The sequence below is a fragment of the Bubalus bubalis genome, chromosome 4 (genome assembly GCF_019923935.1).
Source record: "Bubalus bubalis isolate 160015118507 breed Murrah chromosome 4, NDDB_SH_1, whole genome shotgun sequence".
Classification (NCBI taxonomy): domain Eukaryota; kingdom Metazoa; phylum Chordata; class Mammalia; order Artiodactyla; family Bovidae; genus Bubalus; species Bubalus bubalis.
Window position 1 is genome coordinate 102,173,403 of NC_059160.1, and position 27,481 is coordinate 102,200,883.

The following is a 27,481-nucleotide window of genomic DNA, read 5'->3' on the forward strand; positions in this document are numbered from 1 at the left end:
ACTGGGGTCTTCTGCATTGCAGGTGGATTCTTTACCAACTGATCTATGAGAGAAGCCTTATTTACCCTGCTGATGTCTTAAACTGATGTTTTGAGTATTTGAGTAGATACTAGACCATTAGCAAGACTTCATGTCCCTTTGGATCCTACCTCCCTTTTTTGCTTTAAGTTGGAAATATGTTTTATTAAACTTATTCAGTAGGGAAAGCATCCCTGGTGGTTCAGATGGTAAAAAGTCTGCCTGCAACGCAAGAGACCTGGGTTTGATCCCTGGCTCAGGAAGATCCTCTGGAGAAGGGAATGGCAACCCACTCCAGTATTCTTGCCTGGACAGTTTCATGGATAGAGGAGCCTGGTGGGCTATAGTCCACAGGGTTGCAAAGAGTTGGACATGACTAACATTTAGTAGGCATGAAATTTGGAAGAGAGGATGGGGAATGAATGTCTGTGGATCTGCTGTTCAGTAGACCACTGGACTCATAGGTCAGGTGCTTAAAGAAAATCTGGGCTAGAGATTTGAAATCACATATAGCCAAAACCCGGGCTTCCCTTGTAGCTCAGCTGGTAGTGAATCCACCTGCAATGCAGGAGACCTCAGTTCAACTCCTGTGTCAGGAAGATCCCTTGGAGAATGGATAGGCTACCCACTCTGGTATTCTTGGACTTCCCTGGTGACTTAGACGATAAAGAATCTGCCTGCAAGGTGGGAGACCTGGGTTCGATATCTGGGTTGGTAAGATCCCCTGGAGGAGGGCATGGCAACCCACTCCAGAATTCTTGCCTGGAGAATCTCCATGGACAGAGGTGCCTGGCGGGCTACTGTCCATGGGGTTGCAGAGTCAGGCACAACTGAGCAGCTAAGCACATAGACAAAACCATTGCTCCAAGAAGGGGGGAAGGACGGGTAGAAGAGTGAACACTAAAATTTAAGGTATAGGCAGAGAAAAAGCCTGCAAATAATACTGTAGAGTCACCAAAGGAAATGGTGTCATACAAAGAGACCATTTAAAATGTACACACTACATCTACTTCCAGGAATTCATTTTACAGATACTGCTATTAGGGTAAGGTATATTTTTGCTGACAACCCAGTATTGCTGATTCCACTTCCAAAGGGCAGTCACTTGGCTTGCCAGGGCCCACCAAATACAGGGCTCTGGTCAAGAATGGCTTTGTGGTTACAAATCTTTTTTTGGCCTCTTTCAAATCTATGCAGAATTCTACCTCAATTTTTAGGCACTGAGAAAATTCCATAGCTCTCAAATAGCTCCTACTACACTGCCTGCAACTCTACAAAACAAGAGGCTCACTCGACTTACCTGTCAAGATGGCCACCCATTAATCAGACTATGCTCCTAATATCAGAAACTGAAGCCACAGGAGAGGAAGGAATAAAGAAGGCTGAGTATTAATCATGGAAGTCTTTAAGAAAGGGCACACTAAAATGGTTTGGTAAGGGGTATTCTGTTCAAGGCAGAAACATGAAGGTAACAGGTTCTTACAGAATATAAATGCTACTTGATGGGAAATATGCTATCCATTGCTACAGTCACAGAATTCACCAAGAACGTAGATTCTAAAGCACACGAATTTGCCTGCAATTGTCTTCAGAGACTTTTAGGTATATTTCATCTTATACTGCTTCCTAATAACAGTGAAGAGCAAGAGTGAGGCAGTATGCTTTTAAGGTGTCTTAGTTTGAGTTATTTGTGCATTTTAATAATTAAATAAATTTATATACCTCATATTTAATGAATATATTTTATTTTAGATTATTTATATATCTGCTGGCTTAGATGCCTATGGAACATCTAATAAATATTAAATTTCTAGTAATTTGTTTGCAATCATTGATATGTATGCTAATACATATATAAATCAAATACAGCTGGAAGTCTGAATCTTGCAATTACAATAACTAGTTACCTATTATTTACTATTGTCCCAAGTAATTTAAATATAACATATTTAATATAAATATACATTGTCTATTTACATTTGCTGAACTTATTAAACAAACCAATTTAGAAATGTCATAGAATTAAACAAAACTTCTGACATGTAGACACTGTGTCACGTTCCTGAAACAGATGTAGATATCTGATAAAAATTAAAAATTGCTTGTTGGAAAGCTGTCCATAAATAAGTTTCATCTTCATCAAAACTAAAAATATACTGATTCTTCAGCTTTTCTAGTCTGACAATGAGAGGGTAACAGGCAGGAAGGCCAGGGGTCTCCAAATGGAGGAAATAGCCTGCAAGTGTCAGACATTTTTATCTCTCTTAAGCGGCAGGAGGAAACAAACTAGCAATATTTTTTTCCTTCTCTATACAAATTTAAAGAGAGGTTTCTCTTAAAATACTGTGTTGCCATAATGACACCTGGTTTCACCTGAAGTTAGCTATTCTTGAGCCTCGAGATAACCAATGCCTTTTTCTTATGGAAATGTTTGTCTTAAGCTATGCTAATGTACTACTCCTTTACCCCAAACTCTGTCTCCAAGTCGGTTCCGCCTCTTGGCCCAAAACCTACTTGACAAACCAGTATGTTATACTCAGATATTGTTCCCCTAATCTATGTAAATGAAACTATTTGTATGGTGGTCTGTCCTTCTTTAAGATTCAAGTTAATTATTTTATGGCCCAAGATAAACCATTTGGTGCCAAAATTATCCCAAAATGCATCTTATGGGCGAGGGGCCTGGTGCTATTCTGAATTATAAGACATTCCTTTCTTTCATTAACAGACTGCTAGTGACTATATAACATCCAGCTGAAGACTAGCAGGGGGGTACTCTTTCTGCCCCCTTCTGATGCCTATGTCAGAAGCTTTCTCTATCTCCTTTATGCTTTAATACAACTTTATTACACAAAAGCTCTGAGCGATCAAGCCTCGTCTCTGGCCCCGGATTGAATTCTTCTCCTCCGGGGGCCAAGAACCCCGGTGTATTCGTGTGATTCAACAACAACCTTTCAACAATGCAACATGATCAAACTATGAAAGTGAAAAGTGCTAGTTACTCAGTCATATCCGACTCTTTGTGACCCCATGGACTGTAGCCCACCAGGCTCCTCTGTTCATGGAATTCTTCCAGGCAAGAAAACTGGAGTGGGTTAGCTTTTCCCTTCTCCAGGGGATCTTTCTGATCCAGAGATCAAACCTACGTCTCCTGCCTTGGCAGGCGGATTCTTTACCTGTTGAGCTATCAGGGAAGACCATCAAACTATAATCAAATATAATAAAGACAACAGTGAATGGATCCATCTGTATCACTGGTAACATGGCTGTTAAAACTGTTTCATTCTTTGAGACACATAAAAACAATTTAGCCAATCACATCCAATAATTTTCATGGCTGAAAAATAAAATCACAAAATTCACTGAGTGACGTTAATCATGGTTGTGGTCAAAACTTTTGGTAAGTTATTTACAGTGTTCATGGCTGAGCATGCACTATTTATAGATACTTGCCAATTTATTACCATAGGAGACATATATCTATTGTAATACATACATAAACAAATATACAACATACATTACACATATATACCTCCTTTTAATAACTTTATGAGGAAAAGTATTTTTCCCAACCTGCAGATAGGGAAACTGACGACATACGGGTTAAACAACTTCTCCTAAGTTGTACTTTTTTAGCAAGGGTGGTACTGGTATTTGAATCCAGGTAGATTCATAATTCAAACTAATTATTTCATTACACTGACTTCCAACTGTGCATATATATAAAATTTCACATATGAATTTAATTGTCTCATTTTCTTAACTGAGTTTCTGTCACTTTGGGTTGTAAATGTTTCACTCTTAGGAACTAAGTTATTAACACATTGGGCTTCCCTGGTGGCTCATATGGTAAAGAGCCTGCCTGCAGTGCAGAAGACCCAGGTTTGATCCCTGGGTCGGGAAGATCCCCTGGAGAAGGAAATGGCAACCCACGCCAGTATTCTCGCCTGGAAAATCCCATGGATGGAGGAGCTTGGCAGGTGACAATTCATAGCGTCGCAAAGAGTCAGACATGACTGAGCAAATTCACTTTCTTTCATTTCTCATATCATTGCTAATAAAACTACCCACCAGCTCTTCTTTCTTTGTGGAGGCTGAAATGTTTTGAATTACTATTATATCTTTTCACTTTAACACTAAAAGGCAATTCAGGTTAATGTTTTAAAAAGTATCAATTTAATACTGAATACTTAGAAATACGGTACACACAGATGCCATAGAAATATAAAATGCATACAACTAGCAACTATTTTATGAAACTTTAACATGGAGGGTGACATTTTCCAACAAATAAAACTACAGACAAAAGTACCAGATATATTTGAGGTTTCATTTTAAATACCATTTAGTCATGCAGATAATTAGGAGGTTTTTAAAAAAATAAATATGACAAATATATGGATTTCTGAAGTATAAATTGACATACAAATCTATATATTTTCATAATATTTTTCATTAAAGCATCTTTAAAGAAGCATTCTGGAACATGAAGTTGAGAGCTCAAATTAGATGAAAGGCATGAGGTTTTATAGAATTGAGTAATTCACATACCAGATATCTACATAAAAGTAAAGACAAAATTGTTTTATCCTCCAAATTATCAACTTCATAAAAATTACTTACTGGAATAATTATTATAAGACAAAATTCCCAATTCTGAATGTTAGTAAGGAAACACATATAGGAACAATATTAGAGTTAATTCTTCCTTCTGAGAAGCCTATATAGAAGCACACAGGAACAAAAATGAGTTAATTCTTCCTTCTGAGAAGCAGTGAAGGAAAGTGTAGCATAATTAACCCTTGGGGATTGTCAAAGCTTTCCTAGAACTCCACAGAGTAGGTTCTTTTGTAAAACAGCAAGAACTAAAACTACATCCTCTTACTAATACATAAACCTATGCTAAACTTTCTTTTCTATGATAAGCAAACTTACAGATGCTTACAACTCTGAAACAAGTTAGTGAACTGGGCTAAAATATCCCTACACCCCATTTCCTCAAAATGGCAGCTTCAAAGGAAAAAAATATTAATTCCCTTTTTCACTTGAACAGCTTGAATAAAATTTGTATTATGAATTTAAAGTGAAGAAATAATCTTATACATAAGCAAGCTTGATCGAACTTAAGATGAAATAAATACTAGGTATCAGAACATATTCCTTAGTGAAGTTAAAGCATCAGAACTTAATTGGATTATATCACTAGTTTAAAAGTTAACATGGGAGAGAGAAGAGGATTTTCTTGAACTAATTTAGACTAGTGATCCTTAACCCTCACTATGAATTAGAATCACTCTGAGAGCCTTTGGAGAAACTGAAGCACAGCTTGACAATAAGAAATTCAGACTGCACTGTTGTAGGCTGGGGTCTAGATGATTCTAATATGAAATGAAGGTTTAGAAACATGATTTGGAAAAATTAATTACAGTGAATTTGATTTAAATAAATTATTCAACATGATAGGCATTAAGTTCTAATATGGAGAACAATTTTTTTTCTGTAAAAATCATTAGATAATATTAATATATATTTTGAAATAGTTACATAATTTTATTAAAATATTATTCAAAGTTTTTATTCTGGTCTGCTGTCATAAAAGACTGCCTTCTACTTTTCACAACTATCCTCACTTGATATTATAAGAAGACATTAAACTGAAACTTCTCAAGATATGCGCAGAGAATGTAATAACAATTTCATTTTTCAAGTCATAGTATATGAGGTATTCTCCATCATATATCCCGAGTAACAAAGCTGTGATTTAAAAACTGAAAGTAGGTATTGCTTTAATGCTTTAGTGAATCAAAAATGCACTACCACTGTCGTCAGTGCTCGGTTTACATTGCCTAAGACATAATCTATGACAGAGCCTCAGAGAGCCTAGTAAGAGTGCGTCTCTAACGCAGACCATGTTTCTTATGATCTATTTATAAAACACTTAAGAAAAAAGTTATGAGAATATGGTTTTTGAAACATTAGAAATTATCTCAAAGGAACAGAAATAGTTTTTGAAATGCTACATTAGAAGTTAGTTACTATAGTTTCCAGGATGATAGCTTGACCTTTAACATTTTAAACTAAAACCAACTATATTAGTATTATAAAATGCATTTGGATTTAAATTAATAAATTGGATTTGTATCTATCTTCAAACAATTTTCAGCTTTAAATGTGCTAAGACCAGCAGACTAATTTGCTAATCCTATATTAGGCTAATTACCATTTTTTCTAGCTGGACAGCAGGCCAAAAATGATGAAATTTTGGTTAAACTATACTAAATGCCCTGGAAGCCTGGCATGTTGCAGTCCATGGAGTCTCAAAGAGCTGGACATGACTGAGCAACTGAATGATAACAAATATGTATGCAGAGAAAAAATGCAATAGCAATTTATTTTCCATACTTGATGGAATTAAAAGTGTTAAAAATTTTATGAAAGCTCAGTAGTCAAAATAAATATTTAATAAAAATATACACCATAACAAGCTATCAAGAACTTAGTGTTTAAAAATAAACTTTGTCACACTGTTTTGCCTTCAGTTAAACAGAACTCAATTTAGGTATCTAATTAAGGTGTGTTTTGGAAACAAAATTAAAATTCAAGTAACTCTAGAAAGATAACACTAACGTGAAAGAGAATCTTACTACATTTTTAACTCAAAAGTTTAATGAAGTTATACTTACTGGGATTTCTCAATATGACTATGACCCTAAGAAACAGGACAGTTTGGGAAATAAAAGTCAGAGTCAATGATTATGTGGTGATTATGTGGTTCATGCTGTGAAACTCAGTACACAAAAGAAATCAAAGTTCAGTATAAATGAGCACCATAAGAAATGTGTGTGTATATACTTATTTAAAACTTTCCGTAATTAAAAATTGCCATATTAGATAGGGAAGTTAAGGACAAGTTATGAAAGTATTAACACATTCTAAAGCTAACATGTCATATGACTTATTTTAAAATGTTTCATCTGGCTTTCCTTCTAAAAATCAAAAAAGAATACAAAGTAAAGAAAGCCAGCCAGTATTCTTTTGTAGTGCCAAGTCCCTTGGTTAAATAGAAGGTTACAAAGGAAAAAGTATGTGTTCAATAGTGTTTTCAACTCACAGTCAGACTCCAATAGTTAAAGGAAAATGTGGTTAGCTAATCAATGTGAATTCACAGAATAAACCAGCACATGCTGGATTTGCCACCATGGGATTATCATTCAGACCTCAGATTATTTTTAATTGAGAGTAGTCAATATTATTCTGCTGAAAGAATCTACCTTCTATAAGAAAAGATACAGATTTGCCACCTGTGATTACTATTTATGCTACAGTTCCCAAAACTCAAAAAACTACTGTCAAATATAAAACATATCCTGGGGTAATGAAAGCGTCTTTAATGAAAATCTTATTTTGATACTACGTAGAGGCAGCTCATGAGAGACTCTTAGTAAGCTCACTATTTTTCAAAGCTCTCAGTATAAGTAATCACATGATATAGACTGAAGTTCTTTGAAACCCTATCACATGATAAAGAGTAATGCTATTCACCATTTAAAATACGTTCAATCTCTTCTAGTCTTTTTAAAGCAGCAACTCTTTTCTTCTCAATTTCTTTGATTTCTTTTGTTGTTTTGTGGGGAATTTCTTTGTCTGTATTTTTTCCTAATTGTTTGCTGGCTTTAGATTGACTCTTATTATCATTTGTTTTTATTATCTGTGTAGGTCTGGGCTCGCTTTTTATTTCTTTTACATTTTCAGTTGGAATTTTATCTCCTTCGACACCTGAAGTCTTACCAGCTGGGAATATAGGTTGTTCTACAAAACTAGATGAAGAAATTTTATCCCTGACTATATTCAAGTGGCGTTGAATATATTCTTCATGTGGTGCTAATGCCAATGTTTCAACCAGGCATCTTTCAGCTTTTAATAAGTCCTTTTCTTCAAAATAAACAACACAGAGATTGTGTTTTCCTTGCACATTGCTTGGATCCATCTCCAAAATCTTTTCAAAACATTTTTTTGCTCCACGTATATCTTTCTTTTGATTCATCAGGATGTCTCCCTTTAAAATGAGACCCTTGATATGATCAGGATAGTATTTGAGTAATTCTTCCAAGACTGGCAAAGCCATTAATTCCTTTGCAGTCTGAGAATACAGGAGAGCCAGATTAAACAAAGCACTTCTGAAGTCGGCTTGTAATTTTATGGCTTTCTTCATCCACATCTCTGCTTCAGAGTCCTTTTTGTCATCCATAGCAAGCATTCCCAAATTGAAATAACCATTAGCATCTTGTGGCTCTTCATTTATATAGCTTAAAAGTCGTTTTCTAGCTTCAGGTCTGAGTCTAACTTCTCCTAAGAATTTTTTTAAAAAGAAAAAAAAAAATATATATCATTAGCAAATGAGTAAGTCTGAGGTAAAAAATGGAGGTGCAGATATTTATCTAGATTATAAAAACATAGCATCAAAACAGGTAATGGACAGGGAAGCCTGGCGTGCAGCAGTCCATGGGGTCGCAAAGGGTCAGACACGACTGAGTGACTGAACTGAGCATCAAAACAACTAATTGGTGTATCTAAATTAAAAAGCAGAAAGCAAAACCCTCAAAGTTTTCATATGAAAAACAGTGTGTTCGATGCACTGGATTGATAGTGCATTACAAGTAGTAAGAGTTCCTCAAAAACTAAAAAAGGGTGAAATATTTCCTGATAAGTTTAGATTCTAACTGGGAGTTGAAAAAGAATAGAGAATTAAGAGGAAGGTGCATGGAATTTGAAAATAGAGACATATATTCAGTCATGATTCTGTTAATATTATGACTTTTACTCACTAAAATGATTACTTGTCTGGGTTAACCTATTGAATCTTCTAAGAATTACATGAGATATATACAAAATGCTCAACAAATAGTAACTATTTTGGATAAACAAAATGTTTCAGTCTTACTAAATTAGATATATTTTGTATGTTACTTAAAATTTTTTAGGAAATTTCAAATATAAAAAGAATACCATTATATCTAAAGCCTATAAATATCAATTAAGATTCAGGAAGCAAACATTTATTGAGATGATTTCTACTGCAACTAAGTACCAAAAAAATTTCAACTTCTACAACTATACACCCCAGGGTTTAATCTTGTGTTAAATTATAGGCACTTTTCATGATTACTAAGGTTAGCTAACTTTACAAAAACATTAGTTTTCTAAATTAAGCTTTTTTGAATGCCAAGCATAAAGATCTTTATCCTTTTATTTGATAACATGATGATTAAAGAAGTCTGAAATAAATCAGTAGGCTTAAGTTCTTGTCTTGGACTACTTACTAACCTAGCCATATGAAGTTAGGGTAGTTAATACATTTATTTGGTCCTCACTCTCTAATCTATAAAATAGATGACTGGTAGAAATAAACTCAAAGACTCTCTTTAATTATAAAATATGATTCTTACATTTTTTGCAGAAGTTTTATGAAAGTATTTAATAATTAATATAAAGATTTTTCCAAACATAAAAATTAAGAAAACCATAAATTATATATACTGCCTTCTGGAGCAGAACTAAAATTCTGATATATCAAATATCCTAGTTTATTGTGATGAATAATTTGGTTTTGCTAATTTATATAAAATACAGGAAATTATAATAATATCTCAGAAAACAGTAACACTGGATATAACATGATATTGAAAATATTTGGACTTATAGATCAAGGGAAAATAGAATACTATTTTGTTTAAAACATATAATGCTCTTGACATCCTAGAAATAATAACTTAAAACTTTTTTTTTTTTTTACAAATTCAGATTATTTGAATAGTATGATATTTATGCATAAGAAATATACTTCCAGGCATAAAATGACAAAATAGATGAATAAAGTATTGTTAATAGACTGTCTGAGAAGTCATTTTTAGCATATACCAGAGAAATTAACATTTAGAATGATACATATGCTAGGGTACATTACCTGAAAGGTTTATGTCAAGTATTTAAAATATTCTTCTTATAACTATTTATGAAGTTTTGATAAAAACCATCCATTCATAAAATGTTTGCTGGGGTAACATAATATACGACTTTATTATATTTCAAACTAGAGTATGTTTAAATATAGAGAAATTTTGAGAAAACATACCTGATTCTTGCATTAATATAGCAGAATTGAATAATGCTAGTTTATGCTTTGGATTTAGTTCTAAAGCATGATTAAAGTTTTTCAGCGCATCATTTGGTTCCTTAAGTTCAATATGAACAATCGCCAAGTTGTACCAAAGATCTGCATTATTTCTGTCCAGCTCTAGGGCTTTAAGATATGCTTCTTTTGCTTTGGCAGGTTTATTCATTTTTAGAAGCAATTCTCCTCTGTGGAAAAACACAAGTTTTACTTATACTATCATGTCAGTCTGTAGATACTATTTTCACAAGTTTTAAGCTTTTCCACATATTCACAGCTTTCCTTTTAACTTAGGTTCTTAAATTTTTTTTTCCAAAAATAACTATCTGAAACTGTCCTTAAACCTAAACACATTAATTTTGAACATTTGGTTTGATATGTTTTCAAGTATTATTAAAGAAGGAAAAAACATGCCTGATTCTAGAGGCTAAGATATCAGGAGGTATCCAAAAAAGGGGAACAGAAAATATATCCTTTGAATATGTCTTGAAAAACAGCAGACTAGTCTGCATAAGAAAAATGGTAGCAACTAGAGTGGGAGATCAATTTGTCAGAAGATGAGTAGCATCTGGAGAAGGAAAATAAACATAGTAGTGATGGGGAAATTCCAGTATTCAAATCTTTGTTAGCAATGTCTAACTATAAAAAAAAGCTGAACATTTGAAATTGTTTACCCCTTATAATTATTTAGTTTTCTTCAATGAATTCTTAAAAGAAAGGAATTAAAAAGCTGATCTGGTAGCATGGAAGGGCAATACTGCCACCTGTAGATACTTTTGAGGAACACATCTGGAAATGATGATCAGTCTGAAAATCATTTAATAAGGTTATATTTTCTGTTACAGAACTTAAAAAGTCATTTTTACATATGTGCAAATCACTTTAAGTACTGATATAGAGTCAATTTTATTTTAATACTACTCTTTCCTAAAATATTAGCATAGGCATGAAGTCAAATGAACTATTAATATTCACACTTCCTAGAATGTGTCCAAAATATTATTTTTAAAATAAATGCAGATTATTAAGCAATTCTTTATAAGTTAACTTAAGACAGGTTTTATTTATTGATACAACCCCAGTAAACTTAGTGAATTTCAGCAAGTACTAGATAATGTTGAAGAAAGACAGCTTTCAGCTTATGAACAGATTTTATTTCAAAAACTTAAATTCTGAATGCATTTTCCATATAAACAATGTGATAAATTATAATTAGGTTTCTGGAGCAGGCTTCAAAACAAAGTTTAAAACAATTTTTTCTCAAGTATAACACAAATGATAACATTTACATGAGAAAATATCTAAGATTCTGACACTTATTGCCAAATTTTTTTTACTAGCAACTGAAGTGTCTTTGTAATAAAATCATAAATAACCAGTCAATTCTCTTGATAGTTGGATATTATATAATTATTTCTTATTTATTTTATATATAATGATTCCATAATTATACAATGATTTCTTAATCTATAATAATTAAGAAGTAATAACTTCTTGCAAAAATAAGAATTATTTTGTTACAATTAAGAAGCAATTATAAAAGGTAAATTTTGGTTGTTTTAGGTAAAAATGAATTTGGTGTTGAGAAGCAAAAGAAACCAATGAGCTTTTCCTACCCTTCCCTTTGTATAAATAAATCTAAGTTTGCTGCTTTAAGTTATGGATTCTCTTGTCAATTTAAAATAAATTAAATTTGTTAATCTAAAACAAGCTATGTTTCTACGCTCTTGGTTGTCAACTAAGATTTACTAGAAGAAAAAAAAGCCAAATTAGTGAAGATAGCCTAAATGTATATGCAGATGAAGCTTCCATCTTTTATAGTGAAAACCTAAAGCAAACTACAATACCTGCTAATGTAAGCCTGCTTGAAGTCTGGCCTCATGCTTATTGCTTGTCGGTACAGCTGATCTGCTTCTTCCAGTCGGGACTCATTTGCTCGGATCAGGTTGGCCAGATTAATATAAACATTTAAATGGTTAGGTGCAATTCTGGCTGCATATTTTTTACCAGGAATAATCTGTTAATAAAAAAACAAACATTTCTACAAGTTGATATTTCAGTACCAAATAAAATCTGAAGTAAGAAGTCCTAGAGTCTTATTTAAAACTTACACAGAGCATAAAAAGCTAAACTGCTATATTAAAATAAAACATAAAAATATGAAATAACCTGCAGTATTCACAAAATATAAGTAAAATAATGCTTTGACACAATGACGGATGTATTTTTTCATTCATGTTATCTCAGTAGATTATCATTAGATTTTCATATATGTGTTATTTTATGAAGTCATATAAATCAGAACTTTCACAGGCTAAAGTCCCTTAGTATGCTTGAGTCAGACCAGGAACAGAACTCAGGTCTTTTTCCTCAGTATAGTATATTTGTTACACCATGTCAACTTTCAAGTTGTCAGCAAAATGTTTCCTGGTTGTGACAGTGGGGTAGTTAACTTTACTTCAGAGCTTTACTAATTCCTCACTTGTTTGCTGGAGTTAAGACATAAAAATATCTAATTAACTCTAAAAGTTATTAGGTATAATATATGTGAACCCCAATTCTCAATGAATATAATAAATTATATCTGATAAAAATCCGCTGAACACAATTTAACTTTAGAATCTTAGGACTCAAAGAATTCTTAATGTATCATGTGGTCTAAGTGTTTTAAAAACATTTATCAAACTATCAAAATCAAACTATCAACTCATTTCAATATTGCTACAGTATTAATACAAACTACTACTGAGAAAATTAGAGCCCAGTGTAAACTATCTTTTCTGATTACACACAGCTGATAAGGGCAGTGTAAGATTTTGTAACTTTGTCTTGTGATATCCAAGAAATCTGGTACTTGTGACATTATAGCAACTGACAGGCACAAATATGTATCTACTCATTTTATCACTTTGTTCATTTATTTTTTGATAGGAGTTAATGTTTACTGCTTAATGTACATAAATAAAATTCTTTTCATTTAAAGTCACTTCAAGTCATAGATAACTTATAATAAAAAATATCTAAAACTCATAATTTCATAGATTTAGTTTTCATGACTATGAACTTTTTAAATTAAGTGAGCTAGATAGGTAAATGCAATCTTTTATAACACAGTAATAGATGGTTCATTGGACACCTTAATTTTAATCCAAATTAAAGAAAAGATGAAGATTTTCCATCTGGATAATTCTATTCAATATAAATATCCAGCAGACATGACACAATAGGAATAATTTTTGACAACTTACCTGAGGCATCAGCGACTTAGCTGTCATATAAGATTCTTCAGCTTCTTTGGTTCTATTTAAATTTTTATAAGTTCTTCCTACATTCATGTGGGCACCAATATCATCTAAAATAAAAAAATCATTTGTTGGCAGATACACTAACTAGTGTCCAGTGTAAACTAAGAAGACACGTTTCGAGCCACAAACAACTAGGCAAAAAATGCAAAAGCAGGCAATAGGTCCTGCTTTCTCCTTAAAGCTCTTCTAACACAACTTACTATAACTTATGAGCAAGGCTACACTAGAAGACTATTAAATAAAGTACTGGAAGAACAGAAAATACACATATGACATGAAAAAACTATCTGAATGGTTCCTGGAAGGGTTAAGAGACGAGACAGGAGAAATAAATATAATGAAGGAATTTACGTTTTTTTTTTTTTCTTCACTATATTTTACTGTCCTATACTAAGGTTTCTATTTCCTTAATCACATGGCTGTGGAATTCACTCAGAAAGTATGGCTCAACTCTAAAAGTGAAAAGGATCACCATAATTCCCAGAATAATCTCAAGTATTATAAATTGCAAATATGCATCCATGGTGGGAAGGGGGCAAAGAGACTGAAAAACTTTGAAACTTTTTAAAAATTTTTGTGAATATGGTTGGAGTGTAAGTTATCAGGTTCTATAGTATTATTTAAGATGCAGCAGCCCAGCTCCCTTAAATGATGATATATTACCATATAATTTAATTAAAACTTTTAAAAAGGTTGTGTTAGTATCAGAATGTCAGGAACTTTTGTCTCATTTTGTGATACAGAAAATTGAGCCTTCAGTAAATTTGTTCAGAGACAGAAAAATATGCAATTCAAATTACAAAGATATGAGGGTTCACGGTACACTAGTTTTAAGATATACTTTCCAGTAAATATTTCAAAGGTTTGGAATAAAGATAGAAAGAAGGATCTTAATTTAGACAAATTTTACTCAACATGAATCTCTAACAGACATGACAAGGTTTCAAATTATGATTACTACTTGCCTGTGACACCGATGATGATTTTGCAATTGTGGAATAGTTCTCTGCCTGCAACTCCCAGGACACATAGGGGCCAAGCATATATATCTTAGGCATTCCCCTAGGAGGAGAGTAACAGTCCTAAGATCTTGCTATATTATGTTTCAGGTTGGCAATTGTGTGTACTGCACAAAAGCTGTTAGATGCCATACAGCTTCAGTTAGAGAACTAAGGGACAAGATTGGGGAAAAAAGGTTGATTTTTTTGTTTTTAGATACATTACTGAATCTCTTGGGGTTTCAGTAGGGGGTCAAGTCAAAAAAAGAAAAAAATGCTTCCCAATACTGGCTGCATTCAGAACACTTGTGCAGCTTTGAAAAATTCAGATATCTTATCCCACTCAGTTCTATCAAAACAGCATCTTCAAAAACAGGGCTGTGAAAATGTTTTTTAAAGTTTCAGAGGCAATTCTGATGTAGAGCGAAGGTTGAAATATACCGCATTACCAAGAGTATATAGAGTTTTGCTCTTAAAAAGCTCTTTTTTAAAAATTTACTTTTTATTGAAGTATAATTGTATTACAATGTTGTCTTAATTACTGCTGTACAGCAAAGTGACTCAGTTACACATATATAAGCTTTCTTTTTCATATTCTTTTCCATTATGGTTTATAACAGGATATTGAATATAGTTTCCTATGCTATACAGTAGGATCTTGTTTATCCAAGCTCTTTATTTTTTTAAACATCAGATAAATCTATACCAATTACTCTAGAGATCAGAAAGTTACCCAGAAAAAACGAAAGAGTGTACAGAACCTGAAAAAATTAATTATACAGTGAAAATTTAATCTAAGAAAAGAATAAACTGAAAGTTTAAGTAAATAGTGCAATTAGGTCAGCTAAGTATTTAATATATCACTGAAAGGAGCTCCAATTAATCTTAGAAAAGAAAGAGGTTATCCATTAGGATGAAAGACAAGGCAAATTACTACACACTGGTCAGGTTCTTAGAATTATGACAAGGAGATATAGATGAAGACTTCAGACACTCAGTAAGACATCCTTACTTTCTCAAGGAACAAAGATAGCAATTAGATAGCTTTTAGCATCAAAAGAAGTACATGACACATCTAAAAGGAAAAAAACGAAAAAACACAATTTTTAAAGCAAATTTCTTTATAAGTTACAGTTTTAAGATTCCAGGAGGAAACAGCATTACTGTTAAAGTAAATTTAAATTTGGAAAAAAAAAAAGGTGAGCAAGCAGGCAAAATATAAAAATCAGTTACATTTGAATGACTAAGAAGCTAGAGTTTCAAAAAACAACCCTGCTATTGTGAGTGCACTATCCAAACCAAAAGCAGCATGAATCTGGCAGTCTGTCTTTAATTCAACGTAAAGGAGGACTGGCAAATACCAGGCAACTCTGTGCCGAATAACTCTTCAGCCATAAACAGTAGAGCTACGTACGTATTCTCGCACTGATAGCCTAGGCATCTGTGTTGCTTTCCCATTATTTCCTATGCACAAATTTGTCAATTTATTTAAAAAGATAAATTATAAACATCTGGAAACTTCTGAAAACTTAAAAAATCATTCCCTTCTTGATGGCATCAAATCTGAACTACAGGCCCATGATTGTTTTATGATATAAACTGTGTCAAAGATTTGTTGGAGTTAGATAAAAATGAAATTTTACTGATTTTAAGGCAAAAATAAACCATAGGGGAAATCTGGTGTTTCCTGAGAAAAATCCACTCTCATAATGTATTTATGGAAACTTTAATTCTATTTGCAAAAATTTTAGCTTGTGAATTGATTTTTTAAAAACACCCGTAACCATCAAAACAAACAAACAAAAACCCATCATCAATTGTTTGTCTAACATGCATGTCGCCTGGTCAAAGACCACTCTGCAGTTTATCTTCTTTTTCTGGCTAAGCAAGAAAAAGCCTTCAGATTGAATGTCTTCTTGTTTTTTTAAAGCTACTTAAATGTTAAGAGTCTCTACTCTCTGTGATCCCACACTTCTCTAGGGTTTTAAATACTACCTACATGCTTGTTACTTCAAATCTTATCTTTAGTCCTGACCATTCATTCCCCTTATCTCCAAACTTACAGATCTGTCTCCATCTGCACATCTAATAGGGACAAAAAGACTTGATTTCCTCCTCTCCATGTTGTTTCACCTGTCAAATCTATCTATGAAGAATATAGCTGAAAAACACAGAATGAGCCAGAAGTCTCTGAATGCCAAATTCAATGTTTCTAAGATTATGCACTTTTTCATTGTAATAAATGAAATACAATGAAAATACATTATAAGTGAAATACAATAAATCATTGTAATAAATCATTTGCCTATTTTTCTAGCTCATTGCTTATTATTAATAGAAATAGCAACTTTGAGAGGATGGTAGGTTAAGTCATACTAAAGGAGATAGGTTTAGTAAGTATCTCAAAAACAGCCAAAAGTGACAACTGACAATTAAAGGAAAAATGATTTTAAACTAAACATCCATAATTACATCCACTGGTGAAGAACCCGCCTGTCAATGCAGGAGATACCAAAGACATGGGTTCGATCCCTGGGTTGGGAAGATTCCCTGGAGGAGGGCATGGCAACACACTCCAGTATTCTTGCCCGGAGAATTCCATGGACAGAGGAGCCTGGCGGGCTACAGTCCATGGGGTCGCAAAGAGTTGGATATGAATGAAGCTACTTAGCACTAGCTGCTGCTGCTGCTAAGTTGCTTCAGTTGTGTCTGACTCTGTACGACTCCATAGATGGCAGCCCACCAGGCTCCCCCATCCCTGGGATTCTCCAGGCAAGAACACTGGAGTGGGTTGCCATTTCCTTCTCCAGTGCATGAAAGTGAAAAGTGAAAGTGAAGTTGCTCAGTCATGTCCGACTCTTAGTGACCACATGGAACATGGACTGCAGCCTACCAGGCTCCTCCATCCATGGGATTTTTCAGGCAAGAGTACTGGAGTGGGTTGCCATTGTCTTCTCCAACTTAGCAGACGCATGCAGCCCTAAACACAATTTCATTCCGTTTCAGCAATACAATGAGATAGAAATTACTATGCCAATTTAAGATAAGTCTGAAGGGGCCTAAATACCATCCTAAGTCTCAAAGTCCCTGCGTGCCTGACATAAAGATGACTTTGCTTCTCTAAAACTCCTAGAATGAACCAAAAATGCTTTAGAAAGCAATGAATTAAAACTGCCAGAGTTAGTGACTGCTGACTGTGTATAAAACTGTGCTAGATGATGCAGTAGGTACTAAGATGAGCCAGATGTTCATGCTACCCCTAGGGAGCCCCACAGTTTAAATATAACATACATATTTTAAATAAATAAATGTTTTAAAAAAACATTTAAATAACAGATATCACAGGAAAGATATTAAAGTTGTAAGGAGTCTTGAAGATGAGAAACATTTGCTTCTAATTTGAAAGACAGAAGGGTTTTTTTTCCCTCTAATAAGAGAAGCCATGTGAGATGGGTTGCCAAGAGATGCGTAGGATATGGTGGAAGGTAGATTGGAAGGAAAGGAGAAGAGAGAATTCTAGGTTCAAACATGTTCTAGGTTCAACATGAACAAATGCAAAGAGGTGAGGAAGCACACCACACATGCCCTATATTTCAAGAAAAAACTAAACTGCATGAAGAGCCAGGGGAGATAAAACTGGAAAGACCGCCAGACCATCAGTTCTATATTTCTACAACATTCTCTAACTAGAATTCAGCTTTGCCTTGGGGAAACTGGTAGTTTTTCCAAAGTGATGACTGTGATCTTTTTATCTTTTGCAACACTGGGCCTGGAGTTAAGTGTCCTCCTAGATCCATACCACTTGCAGACCACTGCCACTCCTTAAAACCACTCCTTTCTGAATTTCAGGTCATTAAAATCTGTTATCCACTATCTCTCCTTATTGTAGTGACCAATTGCAAGCTTCTGGTTCCTTGTTATTCTCGCCTTCTCTCCAACATCACACAGTTGTCAAAGTTCTTTAGTGGTTTCAAATCTATGTAAGGTGTATCTTCTAATACTTGCTTTGATATCCTTTCTTTCAATGATTTTCACCACCATTCTCCTGTAATTTGTCAGTTCAATGGTCACAGTCTTGTCCAGCAGAAACACAGCGGGCCATGCACAGCACTCCCCACCCCGCCAGTATATTCAGAAATGTGTGTGTGTGGAAGTACTTTCTGGTTATCATGCTGAATGGGAAGTAACTGGTAGGTGGGGGCCGTATTTGGTACATACCCTGGAATACAGACAGTTCTGCATACTTGAAATGCCAACAGCATTTCTACTGAAAACAGGCAATGCTCCAGCTAGACCCTCCTCAGAAGCCAACAATTTCAGATCTATAAACCACTGATCTGATCATCTTTTCCTCATGTTTCACCCTCTCTCACATCTCTTCATAACCAGCTTAGGCTATGTCTCAAAATTCCCTTAACCTTGTTTAGTAATACACATCTGACAAAATCCTAATCCTGTTAACCAAATTCTCTGTGCCTGCCTATACTATATATAAAGTAGTGGGAGAAAAACATAATCACATCAACCGGTTTAATTTGAATTAAGCACTGCTAACCTCAAGAAGTGGAGAAGGCAATGGCACCCCACTCCAGTACTCTTGCTTGGAAAATCCCATGGACGGAGGAGCCTGTTAGGCTGCAATCCATGGGGTCGCTAAGAGTCGGACACGACTAAGCGACTTCACTTTCACTTTTCACTTTCATGCATTGGAGAAGGAAATGGCAACCCACTCCAGTATTCTTGCCTGGAGAATCCCAGGGATGGGGGAGCCTGGTGGGCTGCCGTCTATGGGGTCGCACAGAGTCGGACACGACTGAAGTGACTTAGCATAGCAACCTCAAGAAGGGTGTTACAGCTGCTTGGCAATCACACCGCATTTTCCTAGTCTATACATTTTCCTAGATCTTCGTTTCTCAACATGTGATTCATGGGCTAGGTATCACTTAGGAACTTATGAGAATGCATAACTTCAGGCCCTACTCTAAATCGCTATACACCAGAACATGCACCATTAGATCTCCAGGTGACTCATACACACATTAAAGTTTCTGAAGCCATGTCCTAGATGACTACTTCAGACTCTCTCCTGGTCTTAGATCTCCAGAACGTCCTCTCCCTTCCCCACAATCTACTGTTGATTCTGCTTTCTATGTCACTGAGAAAACAAGCAAACAATAACTTTCAGAAGTTATTTGTCTATTATTCACCTGCCTATCTATATCCATGTTTCTACACTCTGCTTTCCCTGTTACTATATGGTAACTACTGGTTCAGCTGACTGAAATCCTCATCCTGAGTATCAGATCTTAATTATCTATTCTCATCTATTCAAGAACACTGATCCTTTACTCCATTCCCCAACCCTGAATTACTACTTTGCCCAGCTTCAATGCACTAGTCACATACATGCTTTGTTTCTTTCACCTTTAAAAAAAAAAAAAAAAAAAAAAAACCCAAAACCCCCCAGCATCCTACTACCCTCTCTTGACCCCACACTCAACACCACCATTTCTTACCAGTTTTTAATATCAACTGTCTCCAGTTCTTCTTCTACTCTAATAGGCCTTTGTATCTATCACTCCACCAAAACTGCTCATCACTGCCATCCAACAAATCTGTATTTAAAAACATCCCTAAATGTCTGATATAAATAGCTCTAACATATAACCCAATTCAAAAAATAAGCTAGCACCAAACATTATAGTATTCAAGTCAGCTGGAATAAAGCTTGAAAATAAACTCCACCTACTTTCTACTAAATATAATCAAATTTTCAAAAAGAAAACAAACTATTAACAATAGCTTTATTAATCAATAATGCCTACCTGGCTGAACATGCGTAGCCTGTAAGAAGTATTTCAAAGCTCTCTCAAAGTTTTTTTCATTTTCCAGAGCATGACCCACATTATTCCATAATTTGGCATTATTTTTATTTACCTTAAATACAGAAGTACAGATAGAAATTAGTTAAATTTTTAAAAATGAGTCTATTTAACACAGGTTTTATTTGGTATACTATTAGGAAAGGAGTACTCCACAGAAATGTCTATAAATGGATGAAGGTAGTTCAAAGGTACAAACTTCTGAGTTATAAGTAAGGTCTAAGGATGCAAATATATAGAACAGGGAATACAGTTAACAGTACTATATTGCATGTTTGAAAGTTGATAAGAAAGTAGATTTTAAAAGTTCTCATCACAAGAAAAAAAGTAACTAAATGAAGTTACGGATATTAATTTATTCTGGTAATTGTTTTATATATATATATCTAAAAATAATTATATTATACACTTTAAAGTTAAGATGAAGTTATATGTCAATTATATCCCCCCAAAACTGGATGTCATTCAGATTTATTTCAGGAAAAAAAAAAGTGTATGTACATGTGTGTGTGTATATGTATATATATAACTCCATATATATAACTCCAATTAACACAGATAACTGTCTGATATATTATTAGGAATAGAGTTTTCCATGGAGATGAAGAAGAGGTCAAAATGAAAATTGCTTCATGAATTTAACCTCTCCTCCCTTTCAACATCAACATGCTAAAACTTCAGTTCATCTATTTTATATATTAAAATTTTACTTCATCAAAGCATAGAGTTGTTTGAAAATTCCTGCTCTATTATTTATAGTCTTTTGGGAAAGAAGGAATTTGCATGAGAGAATATGTTTAAACACTGCACTGATGACTTATTTTGAGGCTTGACATAAAGCTATTTATGTAGTCTATTAGAGTAATGGGAACTGTGCAGAGTACAGAAACAGCCAAAAAGGAAGTTAAGAGTTTAAAGATTTGAAGAAAAGGAGCAACTGAAAAAAACATCTTTGCTTATAACTTTTACAGAAAACAAATCATATGATTTTTAAAAAGAACTTTTCTCATTTATATTGTCCACTCCATAGAGATGCAACATCCCTCCTTTCTGCCAGTTCCTATCTTTCCTATAGTTTTATAACCATTGGTTATCCTCAGTATGATAGGGCGCCATTTTTTGCCATGTATTTTATTTCACTGAATCTAAGATGCCACCAGTTATAAGGCTCATGGTTATCTTATATATCATTAAGAAACAAAAAAGGTCATTAATTGTAAGATGCCTTTCACTGTAAGATTTATTCTGATTTCAGACATGTTAAAAGGTTAAAAAAAAAAAAAGTACACCTTAAGAACAAATGAAACAAAGTATTCACATTTAAACATTTTATCATTTAGGCATCTAACAATTGTATAGCATTTGGGGAATTATTCATATATGCTCCAGACATACAACTAAGTACTATTCAGAGCACTGGTTATGGTATAGATTATACAAAGAACAAATTATTTTTATTAATTTTTTGGTGAAGTATTTAACATTGAGAATTAATTGTCAAGTTAAAAGTAAAGTTAACACTGTAGCAGAAATGGCAATAAGAAATAATTGGTGATATATTTTGAATAACATTTTACCTTCAAGGCTGACATAAACAGCGTATATTCAGACTCCCAATCCCAGTTCCTGTGGAGTGTTTTTAAGGCATGAGTGAATATCACCAAAGATAGACAAACCCAGGATAACTTTTTAAATACACTGTTTAAGGAAGAAAAAGCAGAACAAAAAAACATTGTCTTCATCACCAAAAAGAGGTAAGAAATATGTTAAATATCTCTAAATGTTGTGTTTGAATTCTAAAAACTAGGGACTGTTCTAATAATCATCCAGCTTGAGAGAGAATAACACCAAAAAAATTAATTATTATAAACACTACTGTATAAAGTTCAATGACAAAAAACTGATAAACCAAATTTTTAATTGTGACTTCTTAGAGTTCTTCTGTATCATTACCTATAACCTGAATATTCTTAGTGGTGTTTATAAAGGGTCAATCTCATCCCTGGCTATATTTAAAAACATTACCACTTACAATACACACCACAGGTTATCATGATATTCTCCAAAGAATCTTACTTTTTTGTGTGTGTGGCTGTGCTGGGTCTTCGTTGCTGCACACAGCTTTCTTTAGTTGTGGTGTGCAGGCTTCTCAATGTGGTGGCTATTCTTGCTGCAGAACATGGACTCCAGGGCACATGGGCTCAAAAGTTGCAGTGCACGGGCTTAGCTGCCCTGTGCACGTGGGATCTTAGTTCCTGAACCAGGGATTGAACGTGTCCCCTGCATTGGCTGAGGGATTCTTAACCAGTATACCACCAGGGAAGTCCCAGAATTTTACATTTTAAAAAGCTAGAATTATTCATTAAAAGTCATATTAAAATTAACCCTTTATAAAATAGATGCAAATTACTTACATAGCTTTAGGTTAATCACTTGGGACACAATTTGTCACTTACAAAATGATTGTTATACTTCGATAATCACTATGATCTTATTTGGTATTAGTAGTATTAATGTTCTTTGAGCTTTTGCTTTTTGCCTCAGTTACAGAGTTCTGTTTCTTTCATTTTGATAGATCCACTTAACCAGGATAAGAGTGCATGGATCAGAAGAACCATGGACATGAGAGATAGTCAGATATAAATTTAAATCAAGACTCTGCTGTTTACTAGCTGTGTGTTCTTGCATAATTCAGGTAACTTATATGAGCTTCAATTTTCAAGTGTGCAAAATGAAGTTAAGGGATGTCTAGATTAAACGAGAAAACAAATCTACATAGTGTATTACAGAGCTGGCACACGGGAGGCACTACAAGATAGGCAGTGATTATAACTGGATACATCTATGAGAAAGTTTAGAATGAAAATTGTAGTCATGGATGAGATCGTCAGGGAGAACATGCAATGTGAGAAAAACAGCTATTTGTAAAACTGAGAAATAAAAAAACATTTAAAGAGCTGGTACAACAGGAAGAATCTGAAAAGAGGTTGAGCAGAAATGAGCACAGGTGGTGGAGAGTCAGGACAGAGACTTTTACAGCTGCCAGGGAGATACACTTTAAACCAAGCACTGATTGGATTTAGCCACAAGACTCAATGTGTTACACGACAGTAAAGTGATGAAGACAGAAGTCAATTCTGTGGGTTGAAAGGGGACAGCAAAGTAGGATAAAAGAAACAGTGACTATTTTTTCCATATACAGTCAGTGATTATTCTGTTCCTTAGCAGTGAGTTCAAACATGGTGGTTTCTATGAAGCAAGAAATTACATATTGCTTTCTATATGCATTTTACATGTATTAATCCAATATGACTCATTTAAGAAGACTGTATCTTAGTTCATTACATATGAAAGCAGCAATGATCATTTGAAGCTTTAGTCTCAATAATGTTCTTTGTAGCATCTGTGTCTGAATGAAAGTCTCTTATGTGTTAGACTGTAAAATAAAATTATATAAATATGAGGAAAAACATAGATAAGGTAGGAGTTAAGGAGCTAAGGAGACTATCAACGTGAAAAACAAAAAGGTTAAAAAGATGACATAAAAATAGAATAAACATTTTAAACACTTAAATGCATCATACTAAGTTCTACAGTTAGTAAGCATTAAATGCACTAACATTTTAATTCACCTTTTGTTTGATATTTTCTGCCATCCATGGGCTACCAAAATACAGAACCCCATGCTAGGAACATATAATACTCGCTCAGCAACAACAAATCCAACTGGGAAAAAAAGATTTGATGCAGGAATAAATGGTAATGCCATTAAACAAAGCGCCTACAAAGAGAAAAAAGATAATTTATTAAATTAAAAAATATATACACATCAACAGTCAAATCCAAATATTTTATCATTTAATCTGGATAATGTACTGGTGGATCAATTTTAATAACACTATAAAGAATACTGATTTAAACATAAAGAAGGAAACTTAAGGATGGTAACAATAAACATGAGGATGTATGTCAGCAAGGTGAGACGAAGTCTTCCCAAATAGTATTAGACCTTACACCTCAGCCTCATCAGATAAAAAATATTTTTTGAAAATATATCTAATTAGTAGTTTTTATATATCTAACTAATGTGCACAAAGAGTCAGACACGACTGAGTGATTAACGATTTACATAACTTATGTGCACGTGGTAAAAATAAACTGACAGGAAAAGATATTAGTACTGCTACTATGTGTAAGGAACACTGGAAATTGATAAGCTGCGTCTCAGCAAGACAGTAGACTACTTCTACAAGTTACTTCAGGGCTGCTCTGCATAGCATTCTGATGGGTCACATACATTTAAACGACTTAAAAATAAAACTGGCCCCTTTAAATCAACAGTCATTTATTCCATAAGAATTTCTAAATTTCCAACACTGTGCACTGTGTTAGAAATAAACATCACAAAATGCTTAGACGTTTTTGCCATTTTGAGAATGGGATGGCATATGGTTTCCAGATTACAGTCATTACAAAAGATAAGACAAAATAACTAGCACACAATTAACTTATGGAAAGAAATAGGCTGGTTGTCAGTAGGATATCTGTTTCCATGGATATCTGCTTCCATATTCTGTTACTCTGATTTGTTTTATAGTACCTTGTGGAATAAACATGTTGTTTTTTCAATTTCAGAAGTCTGAGAGTCTTCTAATATTTTTAGGAAGCAATGCTTTTTATTATACATTACTACTGAAAATTGATGTAGAAATGTAAATAGTGAAAAGAATACTTTCTCCATGAATCACAAATTAATAATTTGTAATGATCCAACACTGAATGTGAAGAAAACTGCTCACCATTATCAATTATATCAATTATCATTACCATCAAACTGCTCACTTATTATCAATTTATAAGTCTGAAATTTTAGTGCTTTCTTTTTAGTCAAAAAGGTAAAACATTAAGAGTGCATAATTCACTTTCCACTTTCCAGAAATGTTTGACAAAAACAACCAGGTAGCTGTGAAACAGAGGTACCTGTTCCTAAATACATGATCCTTTAAAAAAAAATTCCCTGTTAATTCATGGATGCCCTAAGGCAATTTCATTTGAAAGAATAAAAAGTGTTAAATTCATCCAAAGAGGCATCATGGATTGATGAATAAGCTACACACAAAAAAAGCCCTCTCTCAAAAAAAAAAAAACTATTGATTCTTCAATTAGAAATCTCAATGATTAACTTACTCAGATGTTCTAATACACTGTTAATGTATGCCAACCAAGTTAACTATAATGCAATATCTTTTCAGAGAGTGGAAAGAGCCAAGAGTTCTGGAGGCAAATCTGTTTCACTTTTTATAATAAGGTAAACTACTCCAATCACCTTGTGACTCCATTTTTTTAAATAAATAAACGGGATTATTAACTACTTATACTATTGAGATAAACATGACATCTTATTTATTAAGTGCTTAACATACCTGGTGCTTGGTAGATATTCCTTTGGTCTACCTACCTCTTTCAGATATCTTCAAATAATATTACCATTAAAAACAGTATGTTTAGTTTTATACATACATATTAATTTTCTGACTATTTTCTATTATAGATTATTACAAGCTATTGAATATAGTTTTCTATTTTTTATGTATAGTATCAATAGTTTGTATCTGTTAACCCTATACTCCTAATTTATCCCACTTCTTCCTTCCCTTTCCCTTTTTTAGATTGCTAAATTGGTAAGAGTCCTGTCCAACTCTTTCACGACTGCATGGACTGTAGCCCGCCAGGCTCTGTCCATGGATTTCCCAAGCAAAAATACTGGAGTGGGTTGCCATCTCCTACTCCAGGGGATCAAACCTGCATCTCCTGGGTCTTGCATTGGCAGATAGATTCTTTACCACTGAGACACCAGGGAAGACCCTTCTCCTTCGGTAGCTAAGTTTGTTTTCTACAAAACTAACACAGTATTATAAATCGACTCTATTTCAATTTCAAAAAATTTAAGAGTATGTTTAGGACTATAAAAGCAGTTATACCTAAAGTCACAAGGGTTCCTTTTTTATACATACAAACTATAACATAATTAATTAATGTAAATCTGTTCATTTCATTGGCAATATCCTTTCTATTTTTTATTCAGTTTGCCCTATACAAATTATTTTATTTGCCAAAACTTTATATTTAACTACTCTTCTTTACTTTGCTTTTTAGTAGAAACTCACTTTTGGATGTATTCTACCATGTATCTACTTCATTTTTATTTATGTGAGCTGCAAAGCACTATTAGACTAAGTCCCAAAGCAAAAATAAATCTGTATCATCATAAATTCATTATCAACTTCAAATTAAATCCTTAAGACTGCTCAAGATTCTAGGTTTCTTTGGTAGGCTCACTCTCACTCTCTTTTATTATTTTCAATCTTGATTATTTTTCTCAAATTTCTGACCCATGTCACTTTTAGGAGGTGACTACACTACCAAACTTGCAGAAAAAACAAAAGCGATAAAACAAGAATTTCTTTAATTCTCTGCTACTAAACCTATTAACATCTACATTCACGACCATTTCCATCCTTCCTATAACATAAGCAGTGTCTCCATCTATCTGAGGCCAAACCTGAGCTCCACACCTCTAATCTTACTATCAATTAGCTTTTCTTTCATTTACCTAATCACTTTCTTATATCAACTTTCTATGCTAAAAATGCTCTTGCCTTTCCAACCTTAAAAATCTTCTCCTTTGACAATATTATCTTTAAGTTATCTTAACCATTCATTATGACCCTTAGGTATAAAACAAGTTCCCATACTCTTAGGGAAAGATTTTTGTGGACATGGATCACAAGCAGTTCGTTGCAACCTGACTTAACGTTTCAACTCAAAGAGCATGTTTTTGTAAGCAAACCCATTAGTGATATCTCTGTGTATAAAGGTCAGCCAACTGAGTACTCCAAGGAACGTGATTCTCAATGCCAACCAAGCAAGTCTTTCCCCCAATATCAACCCACTTCAGCCTCAGAAGGTCCATCAATTCCAGGTCTCTATGCTTCCCCCAAGCCCTGATCCCCCAACAAAAGATCAGTTGCTTTGTTATACTTGAAGCCATTGCCTGACTGGCTATCTTCTCTAAATTAGACCTTATCTCCTTTGAAATATTCAGTT

General features: G+C 33.8%; 1 protein-coding gene across 5 annotated transcripts in view; it reads right to left on the reverse strand.

Moving 5' to 3' along the window:
• Positions 1 to 4,171: 4,171 nt before the first annotated feature.
• The window catches only part of TMTC3 (transmembrane O-mannosyltransferase targeting cadherins 3), a 50,770-nt gene continuing 27,460 nt past the window's right edge, over positions 4,172 to 27,481 (reverse strand). For 4 of the 5 annotated variants that reach the window (XM_006046997.3, XM_025284362.2, XM_006046996.3 and 1 more), the window contains 7 exons: positions 24,007 to 24,155; positions 21,952 to 22,072; positions 20,318 to 20,429; positions 13,438 to 13,541; positions 12,037 to 12,206; positions 10,151 to 10,377; positions 4,172 to 8,367 (listed from right to left, as the gene is read on the reverse strand). In XM_006046997.3, the coding sequence (XP_006047059.1) occupies positions 7,553 to 8,367; positions 10,151 to 10,377; positions 12,037 to 12,206; positions 13,438 to 13,541; positions 20,318 to 20,429; positions 21,952 to 22,072; positions 24,007 to 24,155 (1,698 nt within the window). In that variant the 3' untranslated portion in view covers positions 4,172 to 7,552. The remainder of the gene's footprint in view (positions 8,368 to 10,150; positions 10,378 to 12,036; positions 12,207 to 13,437; positions 13,542 to 20,317; positions 20,430 to 21,951; positions 22,073 to 24,006; positions 24,156 to 27,481) is intronic. The other variant, XM_006046998.3, reaches the window with a different exon arrangement.